Raw genomic sequence first — 20217 nt, forward strand, 5'->3', positions numbered from 1 at the left:
CTAGTTAGTATATAATACAATATTGATTTTACCTATTGTCAATATTCTTACGCTTGATATATACTATATGCTTTCAAAGATATTAAAGCATGCTAAATTTTGAAAAGGCGTTGCACAATAAATTTCAACAATTGACAACCTTATTGAAATTTTGATTTTTGATAATGGCACTTATCTCTCATTTTGCAGAAAAATATTTACAAACTGTATTTATTCAATAACGTTTGTCAATGTGATTATTCTTGATAGAACGTTTGAATTGTTTTCATTTTCCAACCATAACCCTCAGCTTCAGTTATTTTGTCACTAATCTGATGTTGTCAATGCCGTACAATGGAGGACTGTACATGTAATTACATATCTGTACGGCAAACAGAGTACCTAGCAGAACAAATTAACTATGCCAAGTCAGATTTAGTATACAACTGTTACATTTTATACAACATTCAAAATACACTCGTTTTAATATTCACACTCTTTACACAAATTATCCTACACAACAAAAACGATGTGTTACGTAACCGTGCAAAAATAATGATTAGAGCGTGCAGTTACATGTTTGTATTATCACGTTGTATTCAGATATACCGTATAGATCAACTATTCTTCTAAACAATAGATTTTGTTTACTCCTGTATTCATCAGTGAGAAACAAAAATGTTTCATTTCATATCACATATTTGAAAAAACCTTATTAACTACAAAATGTCTACGTAAATTTAGATGATGCCAAATTACAATCATTATTTTGTACAAAATGTTTACGTAAATTTAGATGATGCTTAATTACAATCTTTATTTTGTACAAAATGTCTACGTAAATTTATTTGATGCCAAATTACAATATTTCACATTTTAGTACCAGGAATACATTGTAAACTTTTTCAAGAATTTTGACTGAATGTTTTGTATTGGAAGGAAATATCTGTAACTTGTTATTTCATATTTGAATAGAAAATAAATGTAGCACGCATATTAAGAGAGAGAGAGAGAGAGAGATTTAAAACGCGAGACATCAGTGGTTATGAACACTTTATTGTTAAAAGTTTTTTTTATTATTATTTTTCTTTCCAAGTTCACATAATACGATAAAATAGTACAAGTAGTATATTCATGATTGATGTCAACTCTTACATATGTACAAGTAATTAATATCCTTGTCAAACATGTTTTACCACATTTTGTGACCCCTCGGGTGGAATATCCCTATCCTACATACCCATATAGAAAAGAGTTTTTTTCTCTCATTTCTAATCTCATATTATCAAATATTTGCACTCACCTCGCGGTAGCCATCACTGGACGCCGCCATTTTTCAGATTTCTATTTTTTTCCTTGGGCCATATACATAAAAAATATGCTGAAATAGATTCTCCATCCCCGAATTTTGCAAACTATGTTTGCGGTCGAAAACATAATATGGACTTTGAATGTAAACATCCAACGTCAGTGTTTAACTGTTTTTTCTTCAAGCGGGCTGGGTCAAATACCCTGTCAAATACATCACCCAGAGACATGCGTACGCGTTCAAATATAGTGCCTTAAAACACGCAATAAAACAACACTTTTCTTTTTAATATTTACTATTGCTCAATGTATAATATATCATAAACACTTTTTACATCTTTGAACATGTTGGTCAAGTTATTAATACTACTTCACTGTCAATAGTAATCTTACAAATCTTACACATTTATGAATGGAATTCTTGGTTTGCTTGTGAGATGACGTCACTTACGTCACACATTTCGCGCCACACCGACAGGAGGAAAGTTAGTCATTGTCACTTTCAATCACACGTGGACGACGGCGGAAAGGCCGAGTCCCAGGGTTGGTGATGTTGATATTTATAAAACAGTTTTGTTAATACGAGCCTGCAAACAATGACTCCAATCGACTATGCGTGTTTGTGGATGAAGCGGATGACGAGGACATAGTCGATGAGTGCGCGGGAAAAAACTATGAATTACTCCGCGCGCGAGGCTTTATTACACAGGCGCCTGTGTAATAAACGTCTATCATGACCATGTTTATTGCCCTGGACAGGCCTATCTGACACAGGTGGAAATGAGAGAAATATATATATTCATTTCTTATATACATCTACTGATCGAAATCCAGTGCTGTGGTGATAGATCTCCATTTTTCTCTGATATGGTCTACCTTTGTCAGGGTATAAAAAATGCACTCTGAATGTCAATTTGCTTATGATATAATAACATCGATTTGACTCCATCAATAGATGGGATAGAGTTTTTGCATTTGCAGGTATAAATATTTTTTTTTGCCAGTGGAATGCAAAAATTTATATCATCAAATTGAAGATCATTATTACAGCCTAAACGGACAAAAGGACAAGTCATATGAAATACTACATTTAGATTAGACTCAAAGCCATTTTTAACGATTCCCATAGGAAGCGAGAAAAGGGGCATTCCCAGAAAAGATATTCAAGTGTTTCTCTATTAGCCAAACAGAAAGCACAAAGCCCACTTTCCACGATTTTCATGATCAGAAGTCTAGAATTTGTATATAAAATTCTATGAAGTAGCTTAAATTGAAAGGTTTGTAAATTTGTATCGTCAGTTAATAAAAATTGTGCCTTGTATATAGACTTCCAGTCTTCTCTATTAAATGCAGTTTCGAATTTTTCTTTCCATTTTTCTAAACTTTTAACTGGAATTTCGTGATGATCCATGATAAAAAGATTATAGAAACATTTCGCAACTTTTTCATTTGACTTAAAAAGAGAAACTAATTTGCATTCAGTGTTAGTACTTTTTTCACCATTATGGATGATATTTTGCTTCCAACTCCTCGGAATAGCTGAGAGTAGCCCTTGATAAGTAACCACATTAGTATTTTTATTGTACTTCTGCTTAAAGTCTTCAAAAGATAGGAATTCTCCATTTTCATGTAATGAATCATTTATGAAAAAACACATCATGCTCTATCCACTTATAGTATATGACATGCTTATTATTCATTTGTATTTTTTCATTTAGCCATAATAGCGGGGATAATAGATCATTCGGGGTTGTGGGAGGTGAACGATTCTAAGAAGCCCAAATTTGAAGTACACTACACCAAAATGTGTTAAATTATTTAAAAAAATTCTGTAGTCCTTCTCTGTTCAAGTTCCAGAGTTTATCTCCCCTATTTTTTCCACCTTACTTGATATTAATATTTTCCAATTTGAATAAATTTCTGGATCCAACAATTTCCTTATCCATGACATTTTTCTAGCTCGGCAATATGATTTTACATGTGGTATACTAATTCTCCATTTTCATATGTGTTTATCAATATATTTCTTTTAATTTTGTCCTTTTTCCAAGACCACAAAAAGTTGAAAAAAATCTTTTGAAGGTTTTTGAAAAATGTCTCTGGTGGATCTGAAAGTGTAGAAAATAAATGTGTAAATATTGGTAGTACTGATGTTTTTATTACTGTAATTTTACCCAAATAGCTCAAATTTCTGAAAGACCAATCAATGATAGTTTGTTACTTGCTATAATATTTTCTTCAAAATTGTGTTCAGTGATATCTGCTCTTGTGAGGTCATACAATATGCCTAGTAGTTTGAACTTTCCATTATGATTCCAATGTAGACCTCGCTCCTGTAAGTATTCCTCACCACAACCCCGTTTAACCCCAATCCATATTATATGAGTTTTGTCCATGTTTGTTCTTAAACCAGAACAATCAGCAAAAAGATCAAGAGTGTTCAAGGCATTTTCTAATGAAGTTTCAGCGTCGTCTAGACATAATGTTGAATTATCTGCATATTGGCTCAACATATATTCAGAATGTTCTATGTTTATACCTGTTTGTTTGGATTAAATTTAAGGGATGAACTAAGCAGTTCTATAGATAAGATAAAAATATACGGAGACAAAGGGTCCCCTTGTCTAACTCCTCTTTCGATATCAAAGAATTGTGAAATATGTCCATTCTTAGAAATACAGCTTGAACAGTTATTATGGAAAGTTTTTATCCATCTTCTTAAATTAGGCCCAAATCCTTGAAATTCTAATGCTTTTTGAATAAATGTCCATTCTAAGGAATCGAAAGCCTTTTCAAAGTCTAGTAATACAAGTAATCCCGGGATATTATTTTCGTGTGTTTTTTCAATTATAGCTAAAATAAATCTAGTACATTCCCCTATGTATCTATCCTTTACAAAACCTTTACAAAGCCTTTTTGTGACTCGCTAATAAGTTTATTTAAGTCAGGTTTATTTCTGTTTGCAATACTTGCCGAAACAATTTTATAATCTACATTTAAAAGTGATATAGGTCACCAGTTTTCTAAAAATAATTTTGAGTTACCTTCTTTTGAGATACAGGTAATTATCCCTTTTCAAAAGATTCATTAAAAGAATTAATAAGAGGTTCATGAATATCATTCCAAAACATTTTATAAAACTCAACTGTAAATCCATCCAATCCAGGAGATTTTGAATTTTTCATGTTTTTTAAGTGCATTTAAACATTTTAACCTATTAACCATACTTTCCATTCTTTCTGATTCCTCTATACTCAATTTATAGTTATATGGATTTCTCTCATTAAAAAACTTTGCATATGAACTTTTCTTATCTGAGTCTTTCTGCTTCTGTATAACTCTTCGTAATATGTAACTTGCTTATTCATAATTTCCTCGATTTCAATTTTTTTTAAATTTTCTTCCGTAATTAATTTCGAAATGAGCCTTTCTGTGAAATGCCGTTTTTCCAGATTGCATAAGTATTTAGAACTCTTCTCTCCTTCTACTTTCCATCTGGTTTTAGCCTTAACTATAATTCCTTTAACTTTTTCCTCTCTAATTGTTCTAAGTTCTGCCTCTGTCCTTGTTATCTCGGATTCTTTTCTATTTTCCCCTTCTTCCAAATAAAGGTCTTTTAATTCCAATTCTATTTTTTATTCCTTATATACTCTGATTTTTTTCTTATATGAACAGTATTTTATGGTCATTCCCCTTATCATTACTTGTATGGTTTCCCACAGCAAGTGGTTATCTATCGAATATTCAATCTTATTGGTGTAATCATTATTTCTATACTGGTTAAGAGTGTCAGATATACATTCCTTAACTTTTGTGACATATATAGTATCATGTAATAACGAGTTGTTGAATTTCCAAGTGCCACTTCCTCGTTTTTGATTGTTAAATATAAAAGTAACTGAAACTGGAGAGTGGTCAGATCTAAAGCTTATTCCTATATCCGTATTGGTAATAAAAGGGACTAAATCAGAAAAAAAACTAGAAAATAACCCAGCCTTGCCTGTTTTTGATGAGGACCCCTCCACGTATATCTTCTAATTCCAGGGTTCTCTTCACTCCATATATCTAACATATCTAATGAAGACATCATTTCGTGAATTTTAGCTTGACTTCTAGGATTATTTTTTGTTTATAGTTAAGGTTATCAAGTTCATAACTTAGACTCATATTCCAATCTCCACAGGCTATACTTGGATTATTATCTAAAATTTCAAGCTTTTGGTGTATGTTATCAAAGAGTTTCATTTCAAGTATTAGAAAATTACCATTAACACCTTTAATCTCCTTTAAAATTTCAAATTGAAATGTATTATTAAAAAGAACGGCAACACCCCTGCTATTACTAGAAAAAGAACAAAATTTATTTGTATAACCCCATTCTCTTGCCCAATATTGCTCAATCTCTTTAGTAGAATGTGTATCATTAACACAGATATATAATATTTTTTCCTACAACTAATAAAAAATTCTCCGCGTTTTATTTCATCTGACGACAAACCCCGACAGTTGCAGCGGCCAATTTTTAAATTATCATCCAGTGTTATTTCTGATTTAATTACTTATTAACCAACAAAATATATACTACCACAACACTGGTATTCTTGACTTTTCAAGTTTAAAGTGAACTTTTTTTTAACCAACAATGAAGACTTCCCCCCAACACTGGTTCAAATACAAAAATACATTTAGAGTTCCAGCTGTATATCTGTAGATATGGCCAAGTCAAGCTGGCCCACTATCAACTACATACATTTATCTGGAAAAAGTTTCGGTTACCTGTGAAATCTACATGTCAATACATTGTACATTAAGTACTCTTATGTTATATTATTATCTATTCAGACAAACTATGTCACACTGATTCAAATAATCTTGTATGATAAATATAATATATATACATGTATATATATATATATATATATATATATATATATATATATATATTTTCCAGACAGTATATGTCAATACCTTAAATGTGGTATATCATATATAGTTTTCAAACATAAATCATTCTGAATTTGTATTTTTATATGATATATATATACACATATAGACGTGTTTTTAAAGATGATATATATTCTGAAATTCTGTCTTGGTCCTTACACATTATCTTCTGAAAGCATGTATCCTTTTGACTCAGAGCTTGTACCTTTTATATAACGTTCCGGACACCATGTAATATAATTATGAATCTGTACTCACGTTATACATGTCTATATGCATATATATATATTTCAAGTCAACATATATCAAGCTAGCTCAATACTTATATATATATTTAATGACATGTATCCTTCTGACACAGTTGATATAGTACCTCAGTACTCATATATGGATGTATATATACCTATTCTTTGATAATAACTCTATAAATTCAATTCTTATAAGACACATGTGTTTCCTTCCGACTCAGTACTTCTTATATAATATGTATATTCAGACAGCATATATCATTCTGATTCAGTACTATTTTACATTCATTTTTTGCAAAATAACATACAACATTTTGCTCCGATCTCCTTTATAAATCAGAGAGATACAAGTGTTTTGTGAATTTGTAAATTATTATTATTGTGTACACATAATTATCATAAATATTAATTGTCAATCAATATCCATCCAAATGTACAACACTATTACTGTGTCCATTGTATATAACATCAGCTTGTTTTTTTGCACAAAATTGTCATCATTCATCAGGAAAGCATCCGTCAAAGGAATGTTGTAAAACAGTCTCCGTTTTTTCCCCATTCCTTAGTAACGCATACAATTTTCCATCAGTACTCCAAGACCGTTCAACACACTCGAGTTCAAAATCTGCCTTTAACCTCTGTTGGTTGAGACGTGTCGAGTCCTCCATAATGAAATATCCTAATCCCTTTAACACTTTCCTCTGCTGTATGACTTCTATTTTCTTCCTTCTATGAGTAAACTTACAAATTATGTTTCGTGGTTTTCCCCGCTGGAAGACACCAAGCCTATGGGCTATATCTATGTCTACCTCTGAGATCATAACTTTCAGTTTGTCCTGAACAAACCTTACAATTTTTCCAACACAGTCTTCAATGGTCTCATTATTGTCAGTATCCTCAAGGCCTACAATCCGTACAAATTTTTTCTGCTGTGTTGCTCTAAATCATTTTGTTTACTTTTTAACTCAAACTTTTTTCCCTCGCAATCTCTACTTCCTGCTCAAGTTTGCTGACTGTCTGTTTCAATTCCTTATTCTGTACTTCTAAGTAAAAAACACGGCCCTCAAGTACCAGTTCTCAATTTTCTTTTTTAATTTCTTCTCTCAGATTTTTCATCTGTTGGCTCATGTCTTCTTTGAGTGTTGAGAGCATAGCAAATGTGTTATCTAGTTTTTCATCTGTGGACATTTTCCCTTTGAAAATATCACTATTTCGTCCTGACTGGAAACCCTTGGATTGCCCTTTACAACCACTAGTGCTAGCACTCCGGGTAGAAGCCTTTTTTTAGAGAAAAATACGGTTCACTGTAGGAAACACCTTTCACAATATATACAGGAATCCTCGTGTGAAGAATAGACAAGCTACATGTACAGTAGTTGACAGTGGCCAGTATAATGTTCACTGAAGCATGGTGAGAGGTGTTTTTTGTCCAAAAGTTCTTTCCTCAAAGTACTGAATAGGCAGAAGAAATCTGCTCTATAAACACCACAATTCTTTTCTACAATGCATCAAAAATCACCAATTTCCATTTTGAAAGTCAAATTAGTTGATATAGAAAAACACATTTCTTGTAGAGAGTAGTACACACAACTCAGCACTGGTCCAGCTCTACAGTCATTTTAAAAGTTTTAATCATAACTATTAAATACATAATTTCAGAAAAAAAAAGATAATGAAAATTATTTCACACCAAAATGAAAATACAACAGTACAAACATCATTACACAAACAGAGAAATTATGTATATAGTAATCACGATTCTCATTCGCCATCAGTACCAGCCAATTACATGCCTTGGCTATTGTGTACTTATTACCATGCTTCTATACATCATCATGGATGTTGCTTTTCAGTATTTTACTGTTGAAAAATCTCATGCCTTAATTTCATCATGTCCTACCCTGATGTAGAGCTCATAGACACTGATATAGTCGATACGTATCGCACCTGACATCATTGTGACGTTTTTGGTTCGTATGCACTTAGCGTAAAATCACGAGACAGGAATTTGAAGCAACATTAACATCGACATCGAATTACAGAAAGTTCAACCTCTAAATGACATTTATGTAATACCGAATTTATATTGCCAGAAAGAGTATTGTCCATCTGCATAGTTTTCATTTTTAATTTTTAAAGGACGATTAAACCCAGAGGCAGGATACGACAATATTTGGTCGGAAAATTTGGTATTTTGATGAGTTTTTCGTTGGAATTCAGATCGTCGGATTAATTCTGTCTACAAATGACACAAATGCTTCCGTTTCCATATAGGCTACAAGGTTACAGTTTTAAAAATCGGTATCGATGTTAATGTCACTCATTAAGGACAATTGCCTTAGTAACAAGTCAAAAGATTTTTGAGTTCTTTTCAAAAAGACATGGGTCGCTGTATGTATACTAGAAATATGCTATAAATTCTACTGTACGTCAACAATTCTGCTGTAAATACACAAACAAAAATACTCTCTGGATACCCAGTACTATTAACATAACCTGACAGTATCAACAGCGACAAGTTGCTGGGTTCTCGGATAGGAAATAACAACACCTGATGTGTTGGTGATGATGAAAGTTAAACACATACCACACATATGAATTTATGCGAAAGTTTTGTACAATGGTAACTGTGTACTCCATACCATAAGGACGAAAACAAGATATGAGATATTATCATACGACTCTCGTCAACCCTTTCATCAACACTACCGCGTTGTAAAATATCGTGACGTCACCGATCTTGGAATTTGTTACATTGTATACTTTGCATTAATACGTTAATGAGTAAGCCTTCAGGGATCAACATTAACATACACGCGTACAGTTTTACATTTGAAAATTGAAGACGAATCTGCTTGTGACATTAATATTGAACAGCATAGACAGGGGAAAAAATCAAGAACTTCGCGTATGCCATTCTTGGTTGGCTAGCTAAAAGACTAAAAGAAATATAAGATGTAGAAGATATAAGAAAATGGGGAACAACATAGTTTATCTTTCTTATTTGACAGCGCGTTGTTAACCATCCACCTTTCTGTGATTAACAGTGCTAGTTGAAATGTATGCTGGAGGGTTGTTGTAACCGGCCTGCAACGTTTTTATTCATTTCGAATAATGATATGGTTTAGAACAAACATGTACCTAATGTGTATCTTGTGTTATCTTCGTGTTCTCGACCATAATGTTGAACTAAAATGATATAACAAGGTTGCTCGCTAAAATTTTCACTGAGAAGCTTTGTGTTGATCTTCTTGTTCCCCAGGTTGACAGCAGCGGTTGAGTATTGAAATCAATGGCACTTGTCTTCTCGATATTTTTCTCGGAGAATGCGTCTGAGAATTTTCCCTGAAGGAGACTTAGGAACTTGTTCTACTATTTCAACTCCTCCTCGGAGCTTCTTGTAGGGTGAAACGTTATCTGCAATGACAATTTAAAATCATTTTTTATTCATTTTTTTGTTAAAAGTGATAATTATGTTAATGTATTAAATTCCAAATTGATTTCGCTTAATATTGTTTCTTAGTTGTTAACTATCAAATGTAGTCTTTTGAATGGTGCGAGAAACCACAAAAGTATTATTTGTTTGCACAACTGGCATCTTCCATCTCCAATCTTCAGAAATTATGTACTGCGCCATATGACTACAGCGAGCCTTACCTTCGACATATTTTGACACGTTTTCACATGATAGTGTTTGGTTTGGTTTGCTGACCACATAAGCTCTTGGCACTTCGCCTGCATCCTCATCCTGGACACCGATTACAGCAGCGTCCTGAATGCCCGGATGTCTAAGTAGAATGTCTTCCAGTTCAGCCGGTGCTACCTTTGTAGTAAAATATGTACACAGGAGGTCAATTTAAAATTATAACACTTTGTGTGCCACTGTCTTTTCGCGTCTATCAAACAGGAGGTGACGTCATTAAAATAATTACATTTAATTCAACTACTGGTAATCAGTTCGACATTTTATCGCAATGCTGTATTCTATTGATTAAACACAGATATTCCTTAGAAAAAGTATTTTTGATAAACAAAATGCGTAGAAGGTTTATCATAGGATATAACATGTTATAATCTAGAGTAGGTACCAGTTTGTAGTAATATATAATATATTGAGTCGATCGTTAAATACAACAATAGATAAAAGAATAATAGTTGTGGTTATTTGATGTATATGCAGATGACTCTCCTGCCATTATGCAGTACCTGAAATCCCTTGTACTTAATCAGTTCTTTTTTTCTATCTGTGATCACAAAACACCCGTCATCATTCACGTAACCAACATCACCTTCAAAAAGAATAAAACCAGTTAGATATTGAAATCATATTCATTCATTCTGTTATGCTTTGTCATCATTTCTTTTATCAATTCTTAAAGAAACAACGATTTTTTTCAAGTATAAATAAACAAAATAAATAAATGAAATATTTAAAAGAAAAGTATTGACAACAATTATTCTAATTTCAGCAGTCCTGAATAACGTCCTTAGCCACACCTGATTGTCATTATTATTATAAGAAAGATTTACAACAGAAATGATAATCATCCGTCGGTGCTAATTGATTATGGTAGAAGCAAACAACGACACCGATGACACGAGTACCTGCTCGTACCTGTATGAAGCCACCCGTCTCTAATTGTTTCGTTTGTAGCCTCTTTGTTGTTATAATATCCTTTCATGACTTGCGGTCCCCGTACACAAATTTCGCCCGTCTCACCATGTCCGAGTTCAGCTCCCGTCTCTAAACTGACAATCTGTACAGTCCGAATTAATAGACACGCGGCTCTTCAAAAATGCATACCAGAGTGTTATTTATAAATATTTGCGGAAATATCCATTTTTTTACTAAATCAAAAACTACCACGAGTAAAAGATCATACACGCGCATCGACATTTGTCGATGTGATAAATATGTTTTATAATTTCTTGTTTTACCTTTGCACCACTATTAGGCACCAAAAATCCAACAGTTCCAGCGTGAATGGATGATTCAGTATCTATGGTGGCAACTGGACTCAGTTCTGTCATACCGTAGCCTGAAACAAAGTACGTGGTACTATAGGACATGATCTAACTCATACCGTTCCAGTGGATATGCAAATTTGATTTTGAAATAGTAGATCCGAGATATTCTTGACGTATGCACTCGGTGAATTATCCATTTAGTGGTGGTATGCTTTATAAATTCGCCAATATATATCTATTTTCATAATTAATTGATAATGCAATTAAGTGCCAATTCTAATACATGTTAGTTCTCCAACATGTAGTACCCATATCACGTAACTGTCAATGGACAATTTATATTGGCCTTTCTTTGGGAACCGCGTGTCGTTGACATTTCCCGCAGTTCATATTTAGAGTATCTAGCATTGTTTTGATTGTACTTCGATTTAAAATGACATGACTGGTTTTGAATTGCGAACAGTCTTTTACGCAAAACTTAACGTAAATACCAACATAATCATAATCCATACTCAAATTCAATAAAACTAGGGCAAAATATGAACAAACGAAGGATTTGCACGGAGACCCCTGAATAAGTACAAGGAGTATAAGTCCACATGTTCCGGAAGAACAAGCATCTTCTGCTTCAGTCATGTCACGTTCTTAAATGATTACAAGGTATACAACAAACGAACAAACATGTAAACTAACGACCATAAAGCACGTCCAGCTTCACGTCGCACAAAGACATAGAATAGTTTTTAATAAGATCACTATGACGACCGTGAAACTTTGTAATAATTTCCATCAAACTGCATCTCGTCATAACCTAAAGTATAATAACAACATCGATGATGTACCTTGAATGACTGTTGATTTGAATCGGTTTTCGTATTCGTTACACAAGGAGACAGCCAAAGGCGCAGCGGAAGAGCAAGACGTTTGCACACTGGTTAGGTCATACTTAATCACCATCGGATGTTTGGCCAGGAATAAGACGATAGGTGGAACCATGTGCAGTATCGTCACCTAACAGACACATTCATAACAAATATTAAAAAATAATAATAATTTCTGGTAATAACTTAAATAAAATCTAACATTAGATAGACTGCGCATGACTTGTAATAGTTACCCGGCCTACCAAACAATGACTTACCTCTAAAAACATTAAAAAATGAATAGTAACGTTTAAACACGCATGTTTGAAAATAATGGAAAACATTATCAACGATCATTCAAATCCATGTCAATAACATGCACAACCGTTATAAATCTTAGTTGTTATATCTATATTCATATTGCAATGTGCAATTGGGTCATACATATTTACCATCGGATGTAATATTTGCTGTATTTGTCTGTAATAGTAAATTTAACCTGTCATAATTAAAACATCAAGTAAAAGTCCAAATATCTATTTGAATCTGATCTGTTAAGAAATTACATTACTTTCCTTATCCAGGAATATCAATATCCAGAAATGCAAATTTATAAAAATTAAATCTTGTTTAATGTTTTTTAGACCAGAACATCATATCTTAATTCATTGATGGTTAGACTCTATATCTATACAATATAAGAGCGGAGTATTATAAGTCCATGTATTGCCAGGCAGTATCATGATAAATTCAATAATTTCAACAGTGACAGATAACTTACTTATTATAATGACAAAACACTTCTCACTTTAAATTCGGGTGATATTTTTTTCTTACTTTGTACTTCTGAATAGCAGTGAGGAAAGATTCGGGTTCAAACCGAGGCATGGTTACCAGAGTGCCTCCCTCCTGGAGAACCCCCATCAGTAGGGGTATCATACCGTAGCAATGGTAGAGAGGAAGTATGCACAAACTCGTGTCATCATCGTTAGGTTTTGATATCGTTCTGTATAAATATAAAAGATAGGTAATTGTCTAATTTAGATTTTTGTCATTAGAGAAGGTATTAAACAAGCGTCATTCATTTTCTCAGAATCGTTTCATAAATTTCGTAAGAAATGGAAACTGACGTAAGATCCTTTATATATAAATAATTATATCACAAAGTATGTAAGTGTAGTGACAATGATGAAAAATCATATTGTATACTGTAAGTCACTTTTTCGCAAGGGATTATATTTCTCATGTATTTCAGAATAGCGTCATTTGCAAATTAAAATCCTTTGCTAACACAATGTTACTGATGTCCTTAAATAAATAATGACCTATGTAATGTTGTAACAGCGAAATCATGTATTCGCGAATAAGACAGTCACTTGCCTTTCGCGAAATTAAATACTCCTTAAAATAAGTGATTGCCAGTAATAATACCTAAATTTCCTGTCGTGCACGAGAAACATGTTGATATTTACATTCTCTTCACAAACACAAAGCCTTAGTATTACCTACCTGAATTGTTGCAGATTTGAAACAATATTCATGTGTGTAAGCATAACACCCTTTGGGAACCCTGATGTGCCGCTGGAATAGGGTAATAACACCACGTCATTGTGTGGATCAAAGTCTATGTTTTCTACAAAGAAGCCACCATCGTCTTCTAGGAGAGACGAGAACGGTCGATATTCATTCGCCTGGCCAATCACGATGACATTCTGCTCAAAAGTATAAGATATTTCGATTATACACATTTGGTTCGCTTTTTTTGAAATGGAATATAATTTCATCAATGCGGACATCTTACATCATCTTCCAGCTACAGTTGTATTGAGACTGAATATAATTTGTGATCAGAAAAATGGATTGAATATAGGTTAAAACAAGGCAAATACCATACACCAGATCAGAATCATTAAAGATTTTTTCCCCGCCAAACTACAATTCAGTTACCTTTATATTGTTTTGAAGATTACGGTCTGCCTTTATAACCTCTTTGACATGTGGCAACAGGGCATCAATGACTATGACACCTGTTGACCCTGAATGATGGAGATGCCGTGCAAGTTCATCTGAAGATGAAAATAAGATTTACATGGCGGATGTCTCATTGGCCAGTTTAAGAAATTACTTGATTTAAATCCGTAAATAATAATGTGGGATATACCATTTGAGAACCCTTGAATTTTTATGGGATTTGAGTTTGAATTATGATTATGTTGCCATGTTGGTATTTTCTGATGTTTTTCATTTGCTGTAATGTATTTTTCGTTACCTAAAAAGTCAATGGCATGACAAATATTATTTTCACTCATATCATGAAGGACACAAAGACAGCATCAATTGAGCTAGCGATACTCTGGTGGTACAGTGGTATTGTCTGCGATGGTTGCGAAAATAAATCTTGCGGATATCTTTATAATTTAGTCGAGACAGGTAGCACATTCCCTATATCAATCCGCTGTATTGTGTTGTATATTTCAAAGATCGTAAAAAAGTTAATAGCAACTGTTAGTACAAATTTAGAATTAGATACAGTAGAGACAAACAATAAATTAAACTACATCATACAGTCGTCATTCGCCAGGGCCTACATGGTGAAGCCTGTGAGGCGGCTGAAGAGCATCCAAAAAGATTGAAAGAAATGTCAAAACCTCGAAAGAGAGGTTAAAATAAATGTTTTGATAATGTTAATAAGTATTGAACATGTCACGACTACAAACGGGTTAATGATGAAGTTGTCACGTACTTCTTTATGTTACCTGGGAATTGTGGGGATGTGTGTGTCACGTGAGCGGTGGTGTGAGCGGTATGCGAAAACAACAGGTTTTGCCTGTCCAGGTAAGCAGTACTGCCGTTGTTTTATGTCACCTGTTTGCCGATATCAAGGTGAAATTGGCGTCATTTTTTAGTGGTTATTTTTTGCCATATTTCCTATGTCCCTATCATAGGTCAAGCCATCTGTTATCGATGCGTGTTCGTTCATGCGTAGCTATCAGGGTTGTCAAATGCATGTTTATTTTCTGGATATAACGTGGAATTTGCTCGTTTTTGCAGTTGAAGTTCTTTTGTACATCTATATTTGCTAGTATGTTTTTAATATTTAGTTGTATAACTGCTAACTATCCATAGAAATGCTGTTACGTTCGAGTGAAATATGTATGGAAGCCGTGAGCGGTAGTCATGTGCGCGTGAACTGGCCGTATAATGTAATTCTTTTACATTGACATACATATAACCCATAGAATATTAGTAACGAATAATGGGTTATCACTTAATCACAATTTGTGGAAAAACTTTACAGTTTAGTTAAGGCAACTATAACGAGAATTGGTGGATGAGTGCTTAGTGTTCGTTTCGTTTATCTATAAAGCTTCACATGGCGGGTACAACATAGTAAAGGTTACAGAAGGTCAGAATTATTGTAGCACCAGGTCTTCCGCATGCTGTAACGGGACCGACTGACGTTAAGGACAGATGCAGGAGGGATTGTCTTTAGAACAAGCTGGCATATAGCTCCTCAGGAGACTGCTTATTGGTTGGTGTTGATGACCCATCAACCAGCCCCACAGAGGGAGAGATGCGCGTTGCGTTTGCACTATTAGCAAGCCGTTAGTGCGCTAGAAACTGTGAGTTATGTCACTTTCTTCTTAGGAACAGAGAGTCGTTCCACTATTATCGCACTAAGGAGTCAGTTGCTTGGAGTTATTTGCATCCCGCAAATTGACACACTGAGGCTGTGTATTTGTAAGACATTCCTGTCAGTGAAGAGACTGTAGCTATCTTTACCTGTTGCCAATGTGTATGGATGGAGTATGATTGTGAGTGCGAGTATGTTGATAGTTTTCTGTGTGTTTTCTATGTAAATAAACTGTAGTATATGTTCATTGTGTTACAACTCTGTGTTGATTTCCGGATATGCTGGACAGAGGCTCGTTCCACGTTACAAATGTGATACACCAAAAACAAACAATACATTTGGACATTAAATTATTCTTTTTCACTCGCCAATTCCAGAACAAAAGGATATCTATCAAACTTGATACCTACACATTATTAAAGTTGAAACACGTTTACCTATGAAATCTGATATACATATCTTTTGAACATGAAAATGCCAATTCTCATTATTTTCAAACATGGCGTGACAGAGGCAACCACTTACTACAAAAATTCTGGTAATCTAATTACACACGTTAGATAGATATATTGTAAGCAATGTTTTTCAATAATCTGTGAGAAGTTATTTACATATCTTTTCAGATAAATGTAACAAAACAATTGGTTATGACAGACATGAATTATGTGTTCTACTTACCAGAAGTGTAGACGGGATTCGTGGTAGTGAGTATAATTCCAGATGTCACACAAGCTAGTATGAGGATGGCGTACTCTGTATTATTAGTGGAACACATACAGAGTACATCCCCCTTTCTGTAACCCAATCTTCTAAGAGCACTGGCCACCTTTATCACTGCGTCCCTCAATTGCATGTAAGTGTAAGATTTACCTGTTTCGTTGTCTATCTGCAAGGTGTAAAACAATTAAAGACAATACGTGAGAGTAAACAGCTTATACAAGTCTTAGTTTAGTGAAAAGTTTAATGTTTATAGTTGAGCGAAATAATCATTTCAAAGTTAAATACTACATCTGAAATAGAGATCTGAGAAAAAACAATTCTGGGTAACCCCAAAAGCATTTGCAAATATATCTTTGTTATAAATATCAATTATTTACAATGACATTTTGTGCATATATGAATTTTGTTCATATTGATGCTTTGTGTATCATTTTTATCTTTACCAGATTCTATTACACTCATGGCAAAAAGGCAACTTGACTTTTGCAAGAGATATAAAATCATAAGAGTTCATGACCAACTTAATGTTCGAGAGAGATATTGTTATAGTCAAAATCGTGAATGACATGCAAGTGTGGATATTTTTTTTTGTTTTATAAAAGATCATATTAAAGTCCCTTTCAACTTGAATTATTTCAGAATGTTTCACTTACAAGTGCCAGTCTGTTTCCAAACATCTTGAACTTTGGAAGGAGGTATTCCGGCAATGACTCTGTCTTAATATCTACATCCGCAACAGGGCTTTTGTATATTACTTGTGCATTTGTCGTTGTAGAAAACTGCACCCTTGAAATCACTCCACAAGTCGAATTTCCCAATCTTGACCAGTTCCAATTGCTTTTCGACCGGTGTCTTCTATGAATCCCTCTAGCGACCAATGTAAAAAGCCTTTTGGAAGTAAGGGCTGTCTTGCCCAATCCCTTCGTCAGAGTTGACATGTTAACTAAATAAACATTAATTGTGCATGATCAACACACTGATCAGGTTTTATGACATATAAAGAATAAATGTTATGAAATCAACCTTGTAGCTCAATGAGATTCAGTTATCTAATTTTATGTAAAGCGCCATAGCAACATGAAACTATGAAAATGTAAGCAAATTTTAAGTCGTTATCCTAGACAATGAAAAAAGCATGATGATATTTCACTCAGCATAACACCCGGTGTTCAAGTCAAGTAATGTCAGGTTCTTATAGAAATAAAATAGGCAACGATGACGAATTATTGATAGTGTCAATATATGAGAATTAAACAGACACCAGTATTACACTTAATGAGTTCATATGGCGTCCAGGAAATTTTATCGTGGTCTTTATCAACCTATCTCGATCAGCAGTCGACATCTTTTCTACATTCAATAGTATTGCATAGGACACGACCTAAGTATTGGATATGATCTTCAACACCTATATAATAAAATGTTGTTTATTGACCTCAAGAGGTTCATTTCTCGTATACACTGAGAAAGTGTGTATAAAGTTTGTGTGTATCGAACCACATCAGATAGGCCTACAAGGAAGTGAATATTTTTAGAAGAGTTTTTAATCAGCATATATGGACGCGTTTTCACTTTTCTAATTATACCTGTCGTGTGCTAGTAGATCCATGTCACTGTAACACGCAAACCTAGGCGATATCGTGGAAATGTTTTAACTCTTTTAACTTCCTGATATAGTCTGTATAATGTTTATAAAATGTCGTATTATGATGTAGTTAATATATGCGGTGCATTTTACCTGCGTAATCTAAAAATAGTATTGCACGCTACTGTCAGTGTTTGAGCAGATTTTCGCAATCTATCTATCTCTGAGGGCCGTCATCTGTTTGTTAATGTCAAATCTAGATTTCCATAATTTTCATCTTGCTTTAAGCTATTAAGATACAAAAAAAATATACGAGAACTAAATCAGGATCCGGATTCACATAAATTTTACACGGATATGTCATTAATTAGTGTCCTATTTTCATTGAAATGAGCCACAGCGAGGCTAGGGTTTTAAAGCCAATTACAATATGTAAATAGGCCAGTTTAGCCCGACACAGCATTGACCTAAGGTTACCTCACCTATTCATAGACTGTCTGGTAACGTAATAATACCTAGACCGTCATATGCAATAGTTTATAAACAAAGGTATATTTCTTTCTTGATGGACAATGTTGTTAAATTTTGACAGTTTAAAAACATTGAAGTTTACATTATAAACAACGTAATTAATTCAAACTATGAGAGTTATGCATTGATAAGGTTGCATGAACACATCTACAGCGATTTCAAAGCACGTTGTACTTGAACGGTCACGTACAATAAAACACAAAGTACAAAATATCCAACTTGAAGCTGTAATATACAATGTGTATATCTAATTTGAAAATAAATGTAAGCCATATTTTAGCTGTCAACATAGCCTACATAATGCATTGACGAAATGAACGTCCTTTATACAGCTTTCAAAGAACTATTTTACTTGTACTCTAAAGTCTAATCTGTCCTCTTGTTGACGATAAGGTATATAAATACATATTTCATTTATATCGGTCGTAGGAAAGTTTTAAAACTACAATATTTACCTTGAAAACAGTAATGTTAAGGGGAATATTGTAAGCGTATCCTATTACGTTACGATAAAATCTTCCTGTTTGTGTCGGAAACGACTTGTTTTGACAAAATAACTCTCTATGACTAACATGGTGGATATAGAATATATACGATGTATAATTTAAGTTAGGATACTGGTATTTAAATGTATTCTTAAAAACAGGTAATAATGTGTATAACGTTAAAAATGACAATGGGACATCACAAATGTTAAACTCAAAGTTGTTTCAAAATTTTGGACACAGATGGTAATACTGTTCATTGGTATATCGATGCAGATAATCGGTTTGACAGGATCAGTTTGCTATCGATATAAAGGTATATCACTATGGACGATTATATCAAGATAGATTGACTTACCTGTTGTAATTGTTAGCTAGCTCTGAAGTCAACCGGACAAGTGCGTCTAACTGGTACTAAGACGTAAATGCACCGATTGTCTGATCAGTTTTCAATCTATATATATCTTGTGGTACAACACTAGCCTTTTGTACATACACGAATTGGTAGCGTTGACCTAGATACGGAAAACGAATGGAACTGCATATTATACAAGTGGTAAATTTTGTACCTGGTGCATAACTACGCTGACAATGTTCTGTCTGTGGTAATCCTTACATTAATCCGTCACCAAACATGACATCCATCATGTGGACTCTGACACTACGTATGACATCCGTCCTGTGGTAATCCTTACATTAATCCGTCACCAAACATGACATCCATCATGAGGATTCTGACACCACTTTGGTATTCATCCTGTGGTGTTCCTTAAAGACACTGGCTCCTGTTCTGTGGTCTCTTGTCACCTTGTTACATATCGCACTATCATGAAGAACCTGACATCACACATGACATCCGTCGTATGGACTAATATCACCTGACACCGCATCTTATAATAGTCCACATCACAGATGGTGTTTGATAAATGATCAATCGGTTGGAAGAGCTTAG

At 33.8% G+C, this 20217-nt stretch overlaps 1 protein-coding gene and 1 pseudogene across 1 annotated transcript; both read right to left on the reverse strand.

Annotated features, from left to right (window-relative positions):
- Positions 1-6891: 6891 nt before the first annotated feature.
- On the reverse strand, positions 6892-7667 carry LOC132556106 (uncharacterized; annotated as a pseudogene).
- A 2101-nt stretch (positions 7668-9768) lies between these two features.
- On the reverse strand, positions 9769-17602 carry LOC132556107 (probable 4-coumarate--CoA ligase 1). Its single transcript, XM_060220493.1, has 11 exons — positions 17318-17602; positions 16623-16830; positions 14258-14376; positions 13820-14022; positions 13148-13316; positions 12290-12458; positions 11418-11518; positions 11095-11236; positions 10686-10768; positions 10137-10302; positions 9769-9896 (listed from the first exon to the last, which is right to left on the reverse strand). The coding sequence occupies exons 1-11, from the start codon at positions 17600-17602 to the stop codon at positions 9769-9771; spliced, it is 1773 nt and encodes a 590-aa protein (XP_060076476.1).
- Between the last annotated feature and the right edge of the window lie 2615 nt (positions 17603-20217).

This window comes from Ylistrum balloti, unplaced genomic scaffold (genome assembly GCF_031769215.1).
Source record: "Ylistrum balloti isolate Yb309-2 unplaced genomic scaffold, AGI_CSIRO_Ybal_v1 Utg370546, whole genome shotgun sequence".
NCBI lineage: Eukaryota > Metazoa > Mollusca > Bivalvia > Pectinida > Pectinidae > Ylistrum > Ylistrum balloti.